The 22,996-nt window shown below is 39.1% G+C and overlaps 1 protein-coding gene across 1 annotated transcript; it reads left to right on the forward strand.

Moving 5' to 3' along the window:
• The first annotated feature begins 8,202 nt into the window (after positions 1-8,202).
• Positions 8,203-15,846, forward strand: il10ra (interleukin 10 receptor, alpha). The gene is given in 8 exon segments (XM_056442061.1): positions 8,203-8,266; positions 9,042-9,162; positions 10,019-10,188; positions 10,271-10,416; positions 11,050-11,218; positions 11,934-12,052; positions 12,822-13,270; positions 13,272-15,846. Coding segments are annotated over 8 exon segments (1,635 nt in total). The 3' UTR covers positions 13,669-15,846.
• Positions 15,847-22,996: the final 7,150 nt, after the last annotated feature.

Here is a 22,996-nt window from a genome sequence, read left to right on the forward strand (position 1 = left end):
TGTGGCTCAAATGACACGAGCTGAGGTGACGCCGGGGGGGGGTGGTCCTGAACCAAAATGTCTTCTCCTCCACCACAGATAACTTCTACGTGGTATCCAATCACATTTTTGTTTTCTATATTATTTCAGTTTAATGCATTATCCGTATACGTTTCACGATATGCGTTTATACGATACACGATATGGGCTGTAGCGGGAAATGTCGGAGAACGGAAAAAAAAGCTCCGTCATGGAATCCTGGAAATGTAAGAACAATAAGCAAATGATTAATCTCGTGTTAGAATTTGTGAATGTGCCGCTCAGGCGTGGCCCTTTTTTTCAATGTTTCCATAAGCACCTTGTTGGCCCTTCACACCGCAATACCTTTCCGCAAACCAGATCTCAGAGTCGCTTCTGGAAACTTTGGAAATTTCCCTTCCGATAATTTCCGATAACTTTGATGACCACCTTCATCTCTCGGCCTCTAATGCACAGGCGTCAAACACAAGGCCCGCGGGACGTCATTTCATGTGGCCCCTGACAGCTTGAAAGACATACAATCACCTTTTTCTTTTAGAAATTAAAGAAAAATATCCTGAGCTTTTATTTTGAAAGTTTAAAATGAAATGGATTTACGTTATAATATTAGAGACATTTTCTCATGTACAATATTTCGACACTCAAATAAACAATAATGAAATGCAAAGATAGTTATTTAACAATATGTTTGAGTGGTTTATACAGTGACAACCGGCCCTTTAAGAGGGCAGCCATGATGCTGATGTGGCCCACGTAGAAAATGAGTTTGACGCCCCGGCTCTAATGCCTCTCCGGTTTGGTGTATTCACTTCTTGTTCAGTTTCGGGTCACTTGAGACTCTATACATCTCTCGCCCCCCTGAGGATGTATTTTCCCCTTCCATTTGCAAAATGTTTGATTGACCAGGACGAGTCGAGGTCTGGAGTTTCAACCCCTCATTGTGTCTTCCTTTGTGCGCTTCCCACATTACGGGAGCTTCTCGGCGTGTGCATCTTTCATCCCGACACAATATAATGTCATGAACAATCCGGCTGATGGGTGCTGTGCAGTGGTGTATAAAGTACCCAAAAGTCATACTTGAGTAAAAGTAAAGATACTTGACTGGAAAATTACTCAAGTAAAAGAAAAAGTCACCTATGAGAATACTACTTGAGTAAAAGTATTAAAGTATCTGATTTTTTTTGTACTTAAGTATCAAAAGTAATTTTCTGATATTAAATGTACTTAAGTATTGAAAGTAAAAGTAAAAGTAAATGCTGTTAATAAAAAAAACAAAGGGTCAGAATTTTGAGAATTATGAAGTTTATTTGTTTGGGTGCTGTGCCATGAACAAGGAGTATGAGCTAGGATGAACTTAGCAATATATGAATACTATGAAATTACTAAAATATAAAAACACGATTAACACAGAAAAAAGCAGAACCAAAAGTAACAACCAGAATCATCACTTTAAAGTGAAAAATGTATTGTTCATCTTCAAAAGAAGTTGATTTTCAAAATGGACAGATGTCAGTGTCGCTCTTCTGGGGCTGAAGACGAATCATGCGATGCTGAAGAGCCGTTCACCTGGTGCAGGTAGAGTGTGTCTAGCTTCACAGGCCCTGATGGTGCAGGTAGAGTGTGTCTAGCTTCACAGGCCCTGATGGTGCAGGTAGAGTGTGTCTAGCTTCACAGGCCCTGGTGCAGGTAGAGTGTGTCTAGCTTCACAGGCCCTGATGGTGCAGGTAGAGTGTGTCTAGCTTCACAGGCCCTGGTGCAGGTAGAGTGTGTCTAGCTTCACAGGCCCTGATGCAGGTAGAGTGTGTCTAGCTTCACAGGCCCTGGTGCAGGTAGAGTGTGTCTAGCTTCACAGGCCCTGGTGCAGGTATTAGAGTGTGTCTAGCTTCACAGGCCCTGATGCAGGTAGAGTGTGTCTAGCTTCACAGGCCCTGATGTAGGTAGAGTGTGTCTAGCTTCACAGGCCCTGATGTAGGTAGAGTGTGTCTAGCTTCACAGGCCCTGATGCAGGTAGAGTGTGTCTAGCTTCACAGGCCCTGATGTAGGTAGAGTGTGTCTAGCTTCACAGGCCCTGATGTAGGTAGAGTGTGTCTAGCTTCACAGACAGCAGCACACAGTTGGGAAGCATTTCAGCAAGTCAACGTGATCCACGTCTCCACCCAGCTGTTTGCTGCTGTCATGCGCTTGAGATGACATAGAAGAAGTCCTCTTCATCAGATGAACTGGACCTGGTGGCATCACATAGCTGCAGGGAGGGTTCTTCCATGTGCTGCTTGATGTTGTCCATTCCTGAAATAAAGTGAGAGTATTACAGACATGATAGAATTAATAACACTTCCTAACATGTCATGACCCCAACCTAAAGTTTTGTACAAAATAGTTTGTTTTAATTTGAAGTTTATACATTTAGTTTCATGCACTGTCGTGCATCCAGAGTTGATTTGTGAATATGTACTTGTATCTCTGTAGTTAAACACAACAACAGTCCCAAATCAATATCGTCGCCATTACTGGACCGTCACTCTTATAATATTAATACAAATAATTATAATAATGCTGTAATGATTAGAATTATATTATAGCTAAGACGACTCAAATCAACAAATTATCACAACTGTCAACACTTCATCAGCTCATTAACTCGCTAGAGATCCGTCTACTCCACTCACGCTAATTGTCTCATTTAATTGACGATAGCTAGCGAACGTTAGCCTAACGTACAACATGCGGAGGACAATCAGACACCTGTCTCCTCTCCTGCCAAAGATATATCGTACTCCAATCCTGAGGATAACGCTGCTAGATATCTTAACAGGTTTATGATGACTAAACATTAACGTTGCGGCTCATGGGATTAATCTTAATTTACCTCAATGTGTTTCCTGAGGTTGGTGAGTTGTTGAAGGCCATATCTCTGTAGCTTTCGGTCGGCATCAGAGGCACTTCATCCGGTAGGAAGAAACTTTCACTCCGACAAAAGAAAAGAGTTCGCCCAAATATGGCCACGGACGTTGATCTTGGTCCCCGTGATTGTTCGAGTAGCTTCCATTGCTGCTCCACATGAAATGAGTCGTATCTGTAGCCGCTCGCTCGCATCCTGGGCATCACTGGGAAGAGAAAACACGCGGCAAGGACCACTGATCCCCAACCTGGTGTTCGTGCTGCGTTCAGGTGCGCTGCACAACAGTCCCCGATGTTTCTCATGATTATTTTTTTCCGTAGTAACGATACTGTTTCAGGGGAAATGTATCGGAGTAAAAGTACAAGTTTTCATTGCAAAATGTAGTGAAGTAAAAGTAAAAGTAAACAGAAATATAAGTAGTAAAATAAAGTACAGATACCCAAAAAAACTACTTAAGTAAAGTAGCGAAGTACTTCTACTTCGTTACTATACACCACTGGTGCTGTGTGATAAGGGCGTCCTGTGCCTCCATTGATTTGGTGCTGAGCGTCTGCTTTTTGTGAATAAACAAATATATAAGTATGAATATCGGGCATTGAGGTCGCCCAGTGATCTACAAAACCACAATGGTCCAGATTTTAACCTGATCAAGCCCCTTTGTAGCTTTGTCCAATCTCTCTCTCTCTCTCTCTCTCTCTTTCTCTCTCTCTCCACATTTCCTTTTTCACAGCTATATACTATAAAACACAATAAAGTAAAATCTCACTTATAAAACCAGCATGGATTGTTTACATGGGTTGTGGAGGTCTGGATCGTGGTCCATGCCTACGACAAACTATGCACACACTCTGTCATATTCATTGAATGTGTTCATGTAACTCTGTAATAATTCATTCTGGTCACATGACATCTATTCTGTCCATCCTGGAGAGGGATCCTCCTCTGTTGCTCTCCTGAAGGTTTCTTCCCTTTTCTTTCCCTCGTGAAAGGTTTTTTTCTATTTTGGGGGGAGTTTTTCCTGATCCGATGTGAGAGGTCAAAGGTCAGGGATGTCGTGTGAGTACAGATTGTAAAGCCCTCTGAGGCAAATTCGTAATTTGTGTTACTGGGCTATACAAAATAATCTGAATTGAATTGAATAGAGCCCATTCATTTGTAATATTTGAGTTGATTGCAAAACCTTGAAAGTTCAGACAAACCGTGAGTCTTCTGTGTGTCTCTTTTGAGATGAGGTCATTACTGAGTTTATAAGAAGCGCCACAAGATTCAATGTGAAGATGTGTTCACCTTGAGGTTGATATTCTGTACTCTGCATGTATCCACTCCTCACATAGCAAGTGACGTGTGAGAGACGGCCCCCTTGTTAAGGATCTATGACGTTAATGGGGCGCTAAAAAAAATAAAAAATGTTATAAATAAGAAAAAGCTACTAGTTTGGCTTTGATATAAATAATGTAATTTAATACATAGTTCAAGCAGACACTTCTCTTCTTAAATTTTTTTTTATTGTTTCAAATATATAAATAAAACCTGATAAATATTGCAATTACGAAACCATGTCTTGTAGTGTCCCACGGTTCAGATTTACTCATCTGTCGGTCTGCAAGACAGAAACCAAAAATGTGATGTCAGCAAACTCATGGTTGTCTCTGCAGGAACTAAAACTTGAAGAGTCTCATGTGAAAAAAAGAAGTGAGAAACAGAGAGCGGAACTGTGGCTGTCATTAAAAGAAAAGTCCTTTCTCAGAATTCAAACCATTTTCATAAAAATCCAAACATGAAAGTATAATAAGCATTAAAAAAAGCTAATTATCAATTAATGATTGACTTATAAGACGTATGACGTCGTGATGAGTTCCTATTGATTCTGCCCACAAGGAATCATTTATTTACCGACCTTCTGGAGCCATCAAATCGCCCTCTGGCCCAAGCGAGGCACATTTTGTCAATCGAAAAAGCTTTCACAGCTTTAATGTGCAGCTACTTATGACATCATGTTCCTCAAATTACATATAAACACAATCATATGCCTTTGACAACAGGGGTCATGGACCTTGCAATTTCCATTAAGAACAGAGAGAATCACACCCAATTTATTTTCACTGCTTCAAATTATTAACTCTCTGATTATGAATAATACATACATAAATATACTGCCCACGCACACACATATTTAAACTCCTAGTTATATATAGTAATCTCCACATACATGTATAAACACATATATAGTACATGATACATAAAGGCATTCAGTACATATATCCTCTTGAGTATCTATTAATTTGTATCAATTAGATAATCTGTGGGCGTGATTGTATCTTCTTATTCTTTAAGAGTTGAGGTAATTATTTGAGATCTCATTGGATGATGCATTCTAGTAGGAACATTTAAGATATATAATCAAATTGATTGGAGTAATGAGGCACTTAAAATGAGCCGATACATCTTTCCAACACACCAAAAGTGTTGCGAAAAGATTCCATGAATGCGCAGACGACAAAGGATGCGAATAAAGAAAGCAGATTGACATCCAGACGTAGTCGGTGAAATTCACCGACCTGTGTGAGCCTATGGGTGATGATATATATATATATATAAACAGTGTTTCAGGTGTTGCATGGCAACCAATTCCTTGCTAACTTTAAGTTACAGTGATCAATAGATAAATCATTTTGGCGATGGGTGCCCTTTTTGGGCGGGTTTGGGCACCTGCCCCCCCCTCCCCCCAACATGTCTGTGCGCGTGCCTGGACAGGGCGTGAGCTGCAGCGCGGAGCAGCTGTGCAGGTACGGGAATCCTGAGCACCGGGAACAGAGGTGAGTTAAAACCCACAAAACGAGAGCGATCCAAACACTAGAGAGGCCGAGAGTCTCAACACCACTGGAAACGATGAGAAAATCTGGCAACTGGTGAGCGGGAAGCCGCGGTGTGTTAACGGGAAGGAATTTGATGTACGCAAAGCGCGTAGTGCGCGTTATGGGACCGGCGGCGCTGGGTGTGGAGATGAGGCCAGGTGCAGGAAGCCACGCCCATTGCCCACACACACACACACACACGTAACAGAGAAGAATGCGGCTCTTCCTTTCACTTTATTTTCCATTCTTACCGGTAGAACATCATGGGCTCGGTGATCGACCCTCCCCCCTTTTGAAGTCGGACGGGCACGCGCAATTATCCTGAGGACCGACGTCTGGTTCTAATTAGCGAGACAGTTTGAGGGCGGATGAGTCATTGAGAAAACGTGATAGCCTGATGTCAATCATCTCGTTAATTTAAGCGGGATAATAGGACATAATAGGACTTTTTTTTAAACCTACGTATGAGAATTAGGGCCCCGGGAACGAACAGGGGACACAAGAGGGACAGGGGCCGTTTATCAATTCTAAGTACACTGAGTAGGCTCCAGACTTGTTCCGGACTCCAAAGGACAGGAGGACGGAGGACGGTCTTTCTGTGATCGGAATAGCAGCTGTTCTTGCTCATCATTTTTTTTTTAAAGTCAAACAAAATATGACTACCCTGCTTTTTTACTTATCCTTTAAAAATAATTTTATTTTGAATTGTGTGTGGATATATCTATCTATATATATATATTGTGTTTTTAAATGGATGTATATATATATATATTATTAATGTTATGAGTCACGAAGGCATCTGATCTTCCGACGTTTGTGGGAATTCCACAACAAGAAGGCTATAAAGCAGAAATAATGGTCATTTCTTCCGTGGCGGTTATTATAACCGTTTCCACTGGGATAAGCCACGCCCCCTTTCCAGTGTAAATGAAGCGAATGAATAAACCACAAATATTCATCCACAAAAGAATCTGTTTGTTTCTAAATGGCATTTTACTATGACAAACCGGTCCTCGGTGTCCTCATATTCCATCCTCATCCTCCATCTAGTGGTTGTTTGGTGGAACTACCGGATCTGCGCCACTTTTATACATGTGACCTCTGGATACCTGCTGGCCCGACGACTGTTGCGGGTTCCCATGTCCCTGTGGGAAGCTGGAAACGGGCCATAGCTCCTACTGGTAGGGCCCGTCTTGTCCTAGCGTTCCTGTCGTAGTATTGTTGTGATTTTTCTCTACCCCAAAAGTACCTGCTATAATCATACCTGCAGACTTGTCACCTTTCGGCATCAAGTGCCGACCGTCTTCTCTTGCTCGCTGCTGACACGTTTCCATCCCTCAGCGTACTGTGTGTATGCGTGAAAGCATTTCAGCTCTGAGTGAGTGAGGCACGAGGATTTGTTCACCTTTTTGAGCAGCTGGGGGTTCAGTGCCTTGCTCAAGGACACTTCAACATGGGAAGAGCGGGGATCGAGACGGCTACCTTGTGGTTGGGGGAAGACCACTCATCCTCAGCCGCCCATGAAGGTACATTTCTCAGACACTCCTGGGATTCATGATGGTGGCGACCATTAGAATGACATTTCTGAGAAATGTTGCGAGCAGCTCACATCCACCCTCAACAACCTTTACATCACTCATTTCCTTTTAGAAAACCACAGAGATACAGATATTCCACCTACGTTTTTTTTTTTTTTTAAAGGTCAGGCCTGCCCCTCTTAATGGCACAACTCAAGTAATGGTTCACCTGTTTGTTTTGCTTCTCAAACATATTCATCCAAATTACCCCGGAAAGAAATGTGTATTTTTATTTATTCTGAGGTTTTACAGACACAGATTATTACAGGAAAAGATACGCACACACAAACTAATCAGGAGCAAATAAAGACAATATGTGTCTGCTGCATGTGATTGTATATTTTTTTTAAATTTGAAACTATCAAGTGGAATTAATTGTGTTTAAAAAACACACAGAAAGCCCCTCTCATCAAACATCTGCATTCGGAAACTAAAAGTGAAAGGGGGAATCCATGCAGGCTTCTCTTTTCCACGTACAGCGACAGTTCGATGGAGAAGGGGGGAAAGGAAAAGAAACAGAGGAAGGTAAGAGATGAAACTATAGCTGCGGCGTCACCAACAGGAAGTGCATCACGCGAGAGGGAGGCGGGGTTGAGCAAGAGAGGAAGATATTTTGGGCAATCTATGTAAATAATAAGGCAAACGTATGGTTATTTCTTCCAGAGATGAACAGGCAGTGAGAGAAGAGCTGCTCCCCGACTGAATACATGTATGAAGAAGTTCATGTTGATCTAAACTGTGGAAGAAAGATCTTTCTATAGATGTATTTACTTCCTTGATGGTTGGAATAAGGGATTTCTTTGGCTACTACATGGAATACGACTGAATGACGATATCTCTCCAGATACCAGATATGGATATTAATAATAAGACACCACTTCTTGTCTTCCTGATTGTCTCCACACACTGTGTGTCAGGTAATTAACCTTTTTTATTATTACACAGTTTAAGTTGTATCTGTTTTTTGTTTATTCTGTTTCAAAGTCAAAGTCAAAGTCACCTTTATTGTCAATCTGTGGAAACATACAGATGATCGAAAGTATGTTTCTCTCTTGTGCAACATAAAGTGAGTAATAATAATAGTAATAAAGTGCAAAACAGCTAACAACAAAGAACATTTAGACAGCATATCATTTATAAATTAAGAACTATAAAAAAAACGTTACATCTTTAGCAGCATTTTGACGTCCAAGTTTTGTATTTTAATTACTTTAAAATATCTTCACTGGAATTTTTAATGTGAAACACTGTCAGTCAATTACAGATATTCTGTAAAAAAAATGCGTTGTTCCAATGAAACTTTATTTCCAAACCCATATGTTTACATTATGGTTTCCATCATGAAAGCATCAGGTGGAAGAAGAAACAGAGAATGACCTCACTGAATGAAGCCCACAGGTAATTGGTGAAACTCTGTTTCCTAGACGACAGCCCACACTGTCATCATCATCAGAGATCCCATCAAGGATTTGCAAGATTGCAACGTCTCTTTTTTTTCCGTCCACCAGACTTGTATTATTCTTCTTCCGACCACATCCTTCCAACAGATCAGCCGGTTTACGATTTTTTTAAAGTCTGGAAATCTGGAAACAAGAACAAATGTCTTCTCCCTCGACCACTCGAAAAACTGTTTTTCATTTATATAAATATAAATGTGCTGAATATGTATTCCCCCCATTTACTATATGACAGGACTGGGCGTGCCTCAGCCTGAGAATCTGGTTGTGAAAATTTTGGATGGGGAGGTGATAGCGCACTGGAGACATCCTGCGGACGCCCCGTCAGACTCCCAGTACAACATACAGATGGCAAAGTATGTTGCACTTTTATTTCAGTTACATCGTAAACTTTGTTCAGAAATGTCCTATTTTTATTTTTATATATATATTTTTTATATATATACACTACTGTTCAAAAGTTTGGGGTCACTTAGAAATGTCTTTATTTTTCAAAGAAAAGCACTGTTTTTTCAATAAAGATAACATTAATCAAAAATACCCTCTATACATTGTTAATGTGGTAAATGACTATTCTAGGTGGAAACGTCTGGTTTCTAATGAAATATCTCCAGAGGTGTATAGAGGCCCATTTCCATCAACTATCACTCCAGTGTTCTAATGGTACATTGTGTTTGCTAATCGCCTTAGAAGACTAATATCTGATTAGAAAACCCTTGTGCAATTATGTTAGCACAGCTGAAAACAGTTATGCTGGTGATATAAACTATACAACTGGCCTTCCTTTGAGCTTGAAGTTTGAAGAACAAAATTAATACTTCAAATATTAATCATTATTTCTTACCTTGTCAATGTCTTGACTATATTTTCTATTCAATTTTCAATTAATTTGATAAATAAAAGTGAGTTTTCATGGAAGACACAAAATTGTCTGGATGACCCCAAACTTTTGAACGGTAGTGTATACTTTATTGATAATGCACAATATGATATACAGCGATCAAATAACAAGTATTTGCATTTTGTGTGTGTATGTTTCAATCAGATTACAATTGTAAAGAAGAAAACTTTACATTAATTAATCAATATTATTTTTAAAAATCAAATACTTTTTTCTTTGCATTGTTATTTTTGCACATTGATTTTTTAATTTTTTTAAAAACATATTCAGCTCCTTCCAGTGAGTGACGGGTGTGTTTCTGTCCACTGCAGGTACAGCGGTGAATGGGCCGCGATGGCCGGCTGCACCGGGATCAATACGACCTACTGTGACCTTACCAGCCTTGTCCATGACTATCGCTCTGGGTACAAGGTCAAAGTTCAGCTGGTTTCAGGAGATGCCGCGTCCGTGTGGACACTCAAGAAATTCCTCCCAAACACAAGTAGGAATAGTCGTCACATGGTTAGTACGTTGTATTGTTTTGCCGTAGGTGTGTTTTCTAACCTCTCTCTCGGGTCCTCTAGGTGAATTACAGCCTCCGTCATTCAATTTGTGGGCGACTTCCAGCACTCTGACCGTTTATGTTCATGAAAAACCCATTCTGAAAAAAATATTTCCTTATGGGCTCATCTACACCATAAACCTGGAGGAGACAGGACAGCATGAAAAGGTATTGTACAGCAGCGCCCCTCTAACCACCAACCCATCATTGCTATTCAAAAACAGAAGTGTAAACTAATAGAAACACTCTTAAAAAACATGTTAAATGTTAATATACAGACCTGCACTATTATTTAAATAGTTTGTTCAACAGAAGTATCTAACTTTGTCAATTTGTAAAAATTATTTAAATAGTTTTGATGGTTTTTATTAGTTACTTTTAATGTGCTGTGCTGTAGCATCTCATTGTATGTATTTTGCCACATATACTTTTGTTATTGTTTTATGTTTATTATGGTCTGTCAAGAGACTGTATGCACATTAGCTGCGTATACAATCTGGTTCAGAGCATCAAATGGTGACATTTATATTTTAACTGTACATGGTCCCTTTTTAAAAAAGATAATAATAATTAATAAAGTTCATAAATCAGTGGCTACATTTTCAATGATGTTAAGTTGAGAACCCGACTCTACAATTGTCTGGGATTTAATTAACCTAATTGGGCCTGACCCAATAAAACATTTTACAATATTTAATGTCAAAAAACCATCTCCACCCTACTCATCCCAGGCTATTTAGTAAAATGCGGTCCAAACAATACCGTAACCTGCCTGGCGACTACATTTTCTGTACCCGACAGAACACGACGGCGTACCTGAGAGACGACGTGGGGGAGGATCGGAGAACCAAGTCTTTCGCTTCTCTCGGCTGGGGGCGAGAGTACTGCGTCAGCATCCGGGTCGAGGGCCTCGGAGCGCCGACCGCCAGCAGCGTGTCCCCGAGACAGTGTCTGCTGCTCCCAGAGCAAGGTGAGCAACACATTGTTATTAGTGATGTTAGTTTAGTGGATTTATTTAAGGGAAACATTTTTTTTTAAAGATATAATACATTCACGGGTTGAAAAATAATTTAGCTGATGACACAAAAAAGGCTTTTCAAAGACATCTCATCATGAAAAATGGCGATTAATGGCAATAATCTATTCTCACTCATGTTCAATCTTTGTGTGGTTATGCTAGTGGTAGTTTCTATTTTAGTCAAAGTTAAAAAAGCACATTTCCCAAAATCTCACTTAAGTTAAAGTCTGAAAGAAAGATTGTGTTGCGAGATGAAACAGTGTCTGCTGCTCCCAGAGCAAGGTAAGCAACACGTAGTAATGGTATTAGTGGTGTGAGTTTAATCGATTTATTTAAGATAAACATTGAAAAAAAGACATAATACATTCACGGATTGAAAAATAATTTAGCTGGTCAAACAAAAAACGCCTTTTAAAGACATCTCATCATGAAAAATGTCGATTAATAGCAATAATCTATTCTCCCACATTTTCAATCTTTGTGCAGTTATACTAGTGGTAGTTTCTATTTTTGTCTTGGCGGGAGTTAAATAAGCACATTTCACAAAATTGGCCGAAAATGAAAGTCTGAAAGATTGTGTTGCAAGATGATAGAAGTTTAAATCTACAAAACCGAAAACACCTTTGCTCCTATTATTAAACTATCTTTTTCTTTGTGCCCCCTCCAGAGTGGTTCCTCATTGCCGTGTCATCCTTAGCTGTTCTGGGTGTGCTGGTCAGCGTTGCCATCGTGGCAACCGTCCTCCTGTGTTACCTGAGGCGTCCAGAAAACAAGCCTGCTGCATTGGTGAGTAGATTTAAAAACTACGACACATTACAGCACCAAAGCTGTGGAAAGCCTACAGATTTTCAGATTCAACAGTATCGTTTTTGTTCATTTAAATATTATATGGTCTGCTTTTTTATCTTTATCTTTTTATTTATTTATTGCAACATCTTTTACAGTGTATTGTCCTTTGCTATTTTAACTGTTGACATTGTTTTAATTGACTACTGAACTGCACTTTGTGACACTTTGTCTGTAATAAGTGCAAAATATAAATACACTTTACTTACTTACTTACTTACATACTTGTAGTCAACTCTCAGATATTAACCAATAAGTACAACAGCCTTCACATCACATGGTCATTTATTGCATTTTCTTAATAGAAACACCTCCATGTGACGCCTCATGTGGAGGTGTTTGTTATTTATCATACATACATGTCATCTAAAAATAAATAAAATGAAATAATGAAGAAGAAAAAACATAAATGCTGTTTTTTTCATTATTTTTCTTTATTTAATCCAACGATTGATCCTCAAGTTTATGATCAATGCATTAATTAATAAATAAATAAGGTTGTAGGACAGAAAAGACACAACTTGTTAAGATAAGAGATATTTTAGTGGAAAACAGAACCAACAGGTGGTTGTTTTAGTTGCATCCCATTCTTGATATTAGCCTTGCTGATATGGTTCAGTTGGTCATCGCTACTTTTGTTCCTAAACATGATTTTGTTGAAACAATAAATAATAATAAAAACACCTCTTTCTTCTTTACTTCCCCCCAGAAATCGACTGCAAGTGGCTGGCTCCCACTCTCTGTAGGAGAAGGGCCGATGGAGGTGGTGACAGACAGAGGATGGTTCCTGTCCAGCGACAAAAAGAAAGCGAAAAGCCGCGTCAAAGATCAAGTGGCGCGCGACGACCCGGTAACCGAGGACGACCGAGAGGAGGACAGGAGGACCAGCACGGACAGCGGCTTGGGCATCGAGTCCAATTCTGCTCCGACCGGCCCAGGAAGCCCTCCAATGAGACACGAGGACAGCGACTGTGGGAGCCTGGGAGAAGAAGATACCGACACCGACAGAGGGGCGGGGCTCCATTCTTCTTCCGTGAATCGGGAAGCTCAAGACGGCGGATCTCTATTGGTTGCCAGGGTTAATTATCGCAGCCACGCCCCCTCATCCTCCTCCGTGAGGATTGAAGTCTGCGACGATGATGAGGAGGAGCGGTACAATCGGATGCTTCCCAGAAGTGTTCGTGGGATACAGGGCGGGGCTTCAGTTCTGCATTTGCTCGGGAGCAGGACGGTGCACGTGGTGCCACGAGCGAGGCCACCACGAAGTGGAAAGCGTAAAACAATACAGAGCTTTGCCTGTCGAGAACGGACGACTGAGCGGCTCGTGTGATTTTGTGGACTCTCTCAAAGGGCCGATGACATTTTCAAGTTATTCTAAAAGGACACAAATGGACACCGTCGTGGTGGATGACTCGGAAACCACTTTTTTACATTTGGCGGAGACGTTCCCTCTGCTCACCGCTCTATCGCCGCCGCCCCTAGTGGACGGAGGGCGGGACTTCAACACGAACCAGCCGACTCTTTCTCTCTGCGACGTACAGCTGAAGACCGACTGACGCCACTCTCATATTGGATCATTTTATTCGTCCGTCGTGAAGCAATCATTACCGTCGCATTGAAAATGCGGAAGGTTATGTTTTGATCGCCGTGTATTTATTTATTTATTTGTATGCGTGTTACTCGCATAACTCAAAAAGTATTAAACCGAATCGCATGAAATTTGGTGGGATGATTGGTTATTATCCAGGGACTATTTGATTAGATTTTGGGATCGATCGGGTCAAAGGTCAAGGTCATGGTCATGGAAAGGTCAAAATCTTCTTTTTATCCAATTGGCATGCAACTAATGCCAACATTTTCATAATTCAATGCCCAATCTTGTGATATGCGAAGGCATGCGCTCTTCCGAGTGCCCGTTCTAGTTTCAAATGAATAACTCGAGTCATGACATAGAAGCATGAGTCAGCATTTTGTAGAGGAATTGCTCCAGAATGAACATTTGAGGAGAGAAGAGGAAACCTGTGAAGAGCCACAGGCTGGTTGGTGAACACAGGAAGGAAACCCGGCTGGCAGCAGTCGGTTGGAGTCTCAGGAGCGTAGATGGAGAACATGAGGTCAAACGCTGTGTTCACGCTCTGGGTATATTCAGAACTGACTTCACTGCTGGGTGCGGGAAGTGAAACTGGCATGGCGTGAGAAACAGTTTCACGGTCACATGCTCGCGGGCATTTTTGTGACTTCTCTTTTCTCTCACCTACGGCAAACAACGTCTGTAACCGTGCTTATTTATTTTATTTTCTCACCTCTTGGACAAAGTAAAAAAATACGTGTTAGCCTTTTTTTTTTTACGTCGTGCAAACATTTCTTTCGTTATATTCACATGTTGTGAAATCAGTGACATTCATATGCCTTTTAGCCTAAATAACACATCTCTACCTCCTTTTTAAATATTTTTTTTATTGGTTATTACCTTCGCATTGAAAATGCGGAAGGTTATGTTTTGATCGCCGTGTATTTATTTATTTATTTATTTGTATGCGTGTTTATTCGCATAACAAAAAAAGTTTTAAACCGAATCGCATGAAATTTGGTGGGATGATTGGTTATTATCCGGGGACCATTTGATTAGATTTTGGGATCAATCGGGTCAAAGGTCAAGGCCAAGGTCATGAAAAGGTCAACATCTTTTTACCATCAATTTTTATCCAATTGGCATGCAACTAATGCCAAAATGTTCATAATTCTATGCCCAATCTTGTGATATGCGAAGGTATGCGCTCTACCGAGTGCCCATTCTAGTTCATTGTGGATTAATGTGTTTGTCATTAAAAGAAACTGTCTCAGGAATATTCTGCAAATGTTCTACATTCACACAAAAAACATTACGATGTGTTGATTTCAGAAACCACGACTGGAGGAAACCCAGAAATAACAGAGTGATGACTCATGGGAAAATACGACATGTAACGTTGCTGTACTTGGGATCCCCATATGCAAATAATATGTACAGGAACCACAGCGGTGCATTCAAGTGATATCAGAAACAAACGACTTCCTCTTACAGGTTTCGACTCAGTTAAAAAAAATCCTGCTTCACATTGAATAGAGAAAATATGGAAGTTTCACATACACAACATGTAAATCAGTGATGTAATATCTTCACTTTATGCTGTTAGGAAAATGGCACTTTGTATGAAGCATGTCAGCGGTGGGGAAATCATGTGACCTACTAAAAAAATACTTGACTACAGGGGAAGTGAGGCAGCTTTTTGGTTAAATTCTAAATGTGAATTTTTAAAAATCCTTCTTCGAAGTGTAAAAATAACTTTAGTAATGATCACAAAATATAGATGATAATTCATCGTCTGTGTTTCACCCCTCCATGTTTGGCTGCTGTTAGGTGCCCTATCCTGATTGTTTATGTGCAGTGCTACCAGTACTTCACTTGGTGTGCTACTTTGTGATAATTTGATTTAAAAACAAAACTCTGAAAATTAGATTTTCTACATGATTTACATTTTACTTTGGAGGTCTAAATTCCACAAGAAATGTGTAATTACAGTTTGTATCGGCATGAAGGGAAAGTATTATAATTAAATTACTGTGCCATTTTGAGACCATAAATTCCGAATAAAACACGGTGTGTGTGTCGAGTGAAAATCAGCGCAGCTGTAGATGGTTATTATTTTTTTAAATGAATCACATTGCAGAAATAAAAATGGAAAACAAAAGTTTCTCCAACAGTTGATGAAAATGTTTGAGATTCAGAAATGAGCAACGTTTACAGGAAGTGTTTGTTGTCACGAGTGGCAATTCTTAACTTTGAGTGACACAATGAGATTAAATACAATAAATAAATAAAAATTTGCCGAAGCATAAAAGGTCTACCTTTAACTTTTAATAAATTTACATTGAAGAAATGTAAAGATAATATTTTTAAACATTGCAGTCCCGTAAGTGGCTCATCTGCCACGTGTGTTCTGTGCACAGAAGGAAGCCTGAAGTCATCTTAAAATAATTAAAATCATACTCAAAATATTCTAATGCTTATTTTCATTGTGTGCTTCAATTAGTTGTTGTTTTTGAGTGAAGAATTCAACTTTTCTTTCCCTTTTTGCAGCAGTTCATATTAAAAAAAACATCAGATACAGAAAAACATGTTTTTAGTTTCATTGAAGAAAAAAATATGAGACATAATTTCCCCAACTAGAAAGCACCGAGCCCCGAGCAGCGTACAAGAAAAAACACTTGCAGGGCTTCTGTGGTTAAGCTGTTGATATTTAGTTTTCCCCTCAATAGTTTATTCTAATCTGTAGCAGAATGTATGCTCTGTGGTGTGTATGTGTGTGTGTACGTGTGTGTGTGTGCGTGTACAAAAACAAACTGAGACCATTTTGATGACAAAAAGCGAAACCTATTAAACTAAACTGATTAAATAAGATTGCAAGTACACAGTATATAAATGTTTATTGCAAATACTGTTTTAATGAATAATGTTGCAATACCATTCTACTTACATAAGGATATAACTGTGCATACATATACAGGACTGTCTCAGAAAATTAGAATATTGTGAATATAATATTTTTCTGTCTGTAATGCAAAATAAAAAAAAATGCATTTCATTACAAATCAACTGAAATATTGCAAGCCTTTTATTCTTTAATATTGCTGATTATGGCTACAGCTTAAGAAAACTCTAAATCCTATCTCATAAAATTTTAATATTTCCTCAGACCAAGTTAAAAAAGATTTATAACAGCTGAGTGTTTGTCAAGGCTCAGGAAACCCTTGCAGGTGTTTCTGAGTTAATTAGACAATTCAAGTGATTTCTTTAATACCCTAGTATACTTTTTCATGATATTCTAATATTTAGAGATAGGATATTTGAGTTTTCTTAAGCTTAATCAGCAATAAATCAGAATAAAAGGCTTGCAATATTTCAGTTGATTTGTAATGAATCCAGAATGCATACTGTTTTAATGAATAATGTTGCAATACCATACTTCATAAATATTCTAATTTTCTGAGACAGTCCTGTATATATATATATATCTATATAACATGTCACGGCCTCTTTCTAAGTGAGCACTGTTGTCAGGACAATGTAAAAATAACGTTATATTCTTCTTCTGTATTCAGGTAAAAAACATGAATGAGAATTATAGCAGCAAGATACAAACAGAAATGGATAACGTACACTGTAAAAAAAAGTCTGTCGATTTTACAATGACAAAACGTTAAATCACAACAGTAAGAGACCGTTTATTCAAACTAGGTTATATTCCGTTTCTACCATATTGAAACACAGTATATATATATATATATATATATATATTTATTTATTTATTTCAACCCAAACAGGAATATAAGCATGTATTTCTTGTAAGAAAAATACATGTTGTAACTCTTAATTGTACTATATATTGCACTGATAACGAAAATACAGCGTAACATGAAACAATAATCAACACCATCATTTTAGAATACAAAAAACAAGATAGGTGACACATAGGGAAGGACAGACGACGGGTGGAGTCATTTTATCACACTGCTGAGATGGAGAAGGGGGGAGGAGACTTCTTTAAGCCAACTTTCCTGTAGATAAAGAGATGTACTGTGAAGCATTTATACAAGTAAATAAAACTTTAATTTAAAAGAAAATGAACTTACTTGAACACTTTGTCTTTCAGAGATGTCCCTATATAGAAAGAAGAGGAGATGAAGTACCGGTGCATTTCCTGTGCAGCGTGATGGATTTGTCATATTGTAGTTTCGATTATGAGTTATATTGTTCAGCAGACAAACCAAATGCATCTGCATGCCAGTTTTAAATAATGAAGGTATTTTAAAAGTCTGGTTCACTGGCAATAACAAAACCAACCAGATCATTTTGGTTTTATTGATGCAGATTTTAAGATAAATATATCTGGAAATTGTGTTTCCACCTCAATATAATGGAGGTAAATGCAAAGAGCGAAACACCTGATGGCAAAACAAAAACTATTGAAACATATGCAATAACCCAACACTATACCTCACTACACTCATCATGATCAATATGTGACATATTATTTATATCGGTAATATAAAACTGTATCCAAAACTGTACATACAAGCACCTTTCTTGTTCTTGTACATATTAGCACCTTCTACATAATGTTTTCTTTTATATATTTTTTTTTACACATTTGATTCAGTCTTTTTTTGGTGTAAATAAACTGAACAAATAAATAAATGAAAAATGCAAAGCGTGACAAAGTTCTGTTTGTGTTTTTTAATTTATATATATATATATTATATTGTGTTTTTCTTTCTTATTATAGTGTTATTTCTAAACTCTTGACTCGGAGAGCCCCGCACTAGATTCCCAAAATGTGACATTTACCTCAGATACCAGCTGTATAACAACAGGAAGTAGTTGCCACATTATAAAAGGTGTGCACAGAGGTCTGTATTCTTCAGCGTCAACAACCCTGTGATGCATATCTCAAACCACATAGCTCAATGGCACGAGAACACCTGTTTGTTTGTTTGTTTGTTTGTTTGTTTGGGTGGTGAACTGACTCACTGAAGCTCTGCTCACCCTTTTTTGTTTTTTTCTTGCAGCATTGTTTGCATTTGTACTTATAGCAGAATTGTACAATGCCGATGGTGAAGAGGATCCCCAGGATCACAAAGCCGATGGCGATGCCGACGGGCGTCGAGTTTACGCTGACCCCTTAAAAAATATAAAAATACAGAGAGGTAGATTATAAGAAGGATCATTTTACAGACATTTGAAGAACAATAAACCAGCCAACTGAGTGACTAAAAGGTATTTTTGTTTTATTTTACCTTTATTAGTCCCACAGTGGGGACATTTCAGGATCGGTGCAAATCAGAGCATTAATAGAAAATAAAAATAAAACACAACAACAATACTAAATACTATAACTAAAATACTAAATATACAGAGGAAAAACAAAGTGCTGAGTTTGCCAGGATCTTGAAGAAAGATCTTGAGGATATTGAAGTGTGTTCTGATATTAATTGTTACCAACTCTGGCTGCATCTGTTCATCGAGAATAAATATTCACTAATGAAATGAGATTGGGAAATCAATCTCTGGGAAAGAAACCTTTGCGCAGGTGAACTTTAAAACATAAACAGCTGACAACTGCATGTAAACATGAAAAAACTTCTCTTTAATGCACTTTTCATTTTCCTTCCTAACTGCATAAGTATCAGCGGCGGCAGGCGGAGAAAAGCTTTACGACTAAACTAAAAATATATATGTTATAGTTTACAGTTTCACCCCATCACTCATGACAATAGTGAAAATACACTTTAAATATAAGTTATAAATTGCAGTTGCAATAAAAACACAAATGAAGCTGGATCACGCAGAGCAGCTTTTTTTTAAAGACGTCACTGTGAACATATTTGAAATGAAGCATTCCAGCTGAAACACTCACCGTTCCCCATCGTGGACGGGCTAGGATCCCCAAGGACGTCTTCTCCTCTCCTTCCTTTCTGTTTCTCTCACTCGCTTCACACCAGTCTAAATAAAATGATTTGTCCTGACTGTGAAGATCTGACGCAGAGTTCTCTCTCTTCCTGTCTGTCCACGTCCACATTCCAGTCGTTCTTCTAAACCGGTCCATCTTCTTTATTCGTCCTGCCTCTCTTCCACCCTTTCTTTAGCCTGCCTCTCTTCTACCCTTTCTTTAGCCTGCCTCTCTTCTACCTTTTCTTTATCCTGCCTCTCTTCTACCCTTTCTTTATCCTGCCTCTCTTCCACCCTTTCTTTAGCCTGCCTCTCTTCTACCCTTTCTTTATCCTGCCTCTCTTCTACCCTTTCTTTAGCCTGCCTCTCTTCTACCCTTTCTTTATCCTGCCTCTCTTCTACCCTTTCTTTATCCTGCCTCTTCTACCTTTTCTTTATCCTGCCTCTCTTCCACCTTTTCTTTATCCTGCCTCTCTTCTACCTTTCTTCGTCCTGCCTCTTCCACCCTTTCTTTATCCTGCCTCCTGCCTCTCTTCCACATTTTCTTTAGCCTGCCTCTCTACCCTTTCTTTCTACCTCTCTTTTATCCTTTCTTTATCCTACCTCACTTCTACCCTTTCTGTATGCCTCTCTTCCACACTTTCTTTATCCTGCCTCTCTTCTATCCTTTCTTTATGCCTCTCTTTTACCCTTTCTTTACCCTGCTTCTCTTCCACCCTTTCTTTATAAGCATCGGTAAGAACGAAGCGGACGTGATAACCTCATAACGGGCAGAGACTCTAATCAGCTGATCCCCTGCAGCTGAGGCCAATTAGGCCTCTTCCCCGCACCTGTTCCCTGAGCCACTCCCCCACACCCCTCCACAGCTGAGCCTAACCACGCCCCAGCCACCGCAGACACGTTATTTATAACTCTAACATGCTACATATGTGCGCGGGTTCTGGTTTATATTTTTTCTCCTCATTCAAATTATAATCCAATAGCCTATCATCATACTTAACGATTTAATTCCCAGGCACTAGGACCTTGGGGAGGCTGCTGGGCTGGCTTTCTCACTCTGCCAAGTAACGTGTCAATGAGGTTAACTCAGCCAGATGTACAGCCAATGGGGTTAACTCAGCCAGGACTACAGCCAATGAGGGGAGCTCAAAGTAAATAACACACTGAGTGAACTTGTAAATCCAGGTAGTTACAGAATGTGATTATCAGTAGTTGTTAACGATTGTTACCTGATTACATTTAGGTTGACAAATGAAAAGGAATACGAAATACATTAAATAACCATCGACGTCACACTATTATTTGCATTAACATATATTATTATTATTAGGGCTGTCAGCGTTAACGCGTTAATCTATGCGATTAATTTGGCCGCGTTAACGCACTAAAATATTTTAACGCAATTAACGCAACTTTGTTTACTTCCAGTGTTCGTTGAAGTTTTTACACTCAAACCGAGTGTCAAGCCGCGGCAGTACGGTGTAACACTGTTTCCGTTTTTAAAACAATTATTTCTCCGCGAAAATAAGGATCATAAATGAGTTTAACTCGTGGATGAATCAGTCGTGTTTCCTCCTGCTCCTCCTTCCTCCCGTCTCCCCCTCTGACACACAGAGGAACGGAGGGGCGACGTGTCGGGTGACGCGGCGCGGAAAGAATTCGTCACACGAAACCTTCACCGTGATTGGTCAATCCGTTTGTCTGTCAATATTTTGGGGAAAAAACAACCAATGAACACTCAGTAAATCACAAAGGACCTCCCACCTCACAGGTGAGGCTCTATAGCAGCCTGTCAGAGAGCAGAGAACACGGCGTGAGGACAATGAGCCTCATTGAATAGAGCTGAGATTGTTCTGGAATGTTTGATGTAGAACACATGGGTATGTGTCATATGAAAACGCCTTTAAAAGGTGAATTTTGTTGTTGTAAAATGTATAAAATGAGCCCAGCCTCCAGAGGGTTAACGTGACATATTTGAATGTCAGTCAGTCACCAAGGCCACTGGTTCTGTTGTTCAGTGTTAAAGATGACAGGACCAATGGGGTCTCAATATACTTCTTTTTTTTTTACTAATCTGATGTTTCACTGAAGAAACAATTTATCATCCACAATATTAAATACCTCGCTGGCACTTTATAGGTAGGAGCCTCTTTGAAAACACAGCTCTGTGTGAAGTTTGGTCTTTAAAAAGAATGAACTTTTAACCTTTAACTTTTAATTGCGATTAATCGCGATTAATTAGTTAATTTTTGTTATCGATTGACAGCCCTAATTATTATATATGTTTCCCATTGAATTATATATTTGGCACTGAACTAGTTCATCTTTATCTCAGCGATCATGTCCAAATGAGCATAAAATATCACTATGACCCAGAAGTTCTGTCTCTAACGATGGAAATCAAGGGTCCGCCCCCAAAAAATAGCTGAGATCAAACAGGAACATTAAAACAAATTATAAAATTAAACAGAAACTCTTGAGTTATCTTTTTCAAAACATGACAAGCCTTTTCTGTGTACCTCAGGTTCTCATAACTCGAATATACGAGCTTCTCCTTTTCCCCTCTCCAACAAATCATTAACGAGCAGCCAGGTAAAGGCACCTGAATTAGGTGGTGTTTGGCGCCCCCTGATGGATGACTGAGTTACTACACCACTTTATCATCATAATATAGTTAAACGATTGTTTTGATAATGACAGAATACGTAAAACTGATGACATGCCCGTGTTAAAATTAGGATATGGAGATTCTTTTCATATCTTTATTCAAGAGTGTGTTGTTTACATTTTAACTTGTGTTTTTCACGTTAATATTGTATAATCCTTTCCCTACTTGTGCCTATCGCTTTGATTTGCTCTGCTTCTGCTCACCGGTATGCTGGCACAGGGATTTGATTGCTTGTATAGATTTTTGCATGGTTTTGAGGGAAAGCATTATAAAATCAATAAGTCACGCTCTCGAATAAAAAAGATAACACTCCTGAATTAAGATATAAATACATATCCATATCTTATAGTGTATCAGGATCACAAGCAGCTGGATTTGTTCTGGCAAAGTTAAGTTGGTAAATTGTGGTCTGCCGAATTTGCAATACAAATGGAAATTCATGTTTTCACCTTTAATACGTTTTCGTTAAAAAAAAAGCCACTTTAAAGAATGCAGGTAACGTTGGAAAAATCAGCAAAAACTATACGCTCGATTCAAAAAAATTATCCAACTGAAAAATGAGCAATGTCAACTAATCCAAATTAAAAGTAGACAGCAGCATTAGCCCCAAAAAAGGCACTAAATCTTGCAAGAAATCTAACACCCATCAGGCCATCCTAAAGCCACGACCCCAGAATGATCGGCATTCACGTATTACGATGAACCTAAAAAATTAACATATCTGTTG

Source organism: Pseudoliparis swirei, chromosome 20 (assembly GCF_029220125.1).
Source record: "Pseudoliparis swirei isolate HS2019 ecotype Mariana Trench chromosome 20, NWPU_hadal_v1, whole genome shotgun sequence".
NCBI lineage: Eukaryota > Metazoa > Chordata > Actinopteri > Perciformes > Liparidae > Pseudoliparis > Pseudoliparis swirei.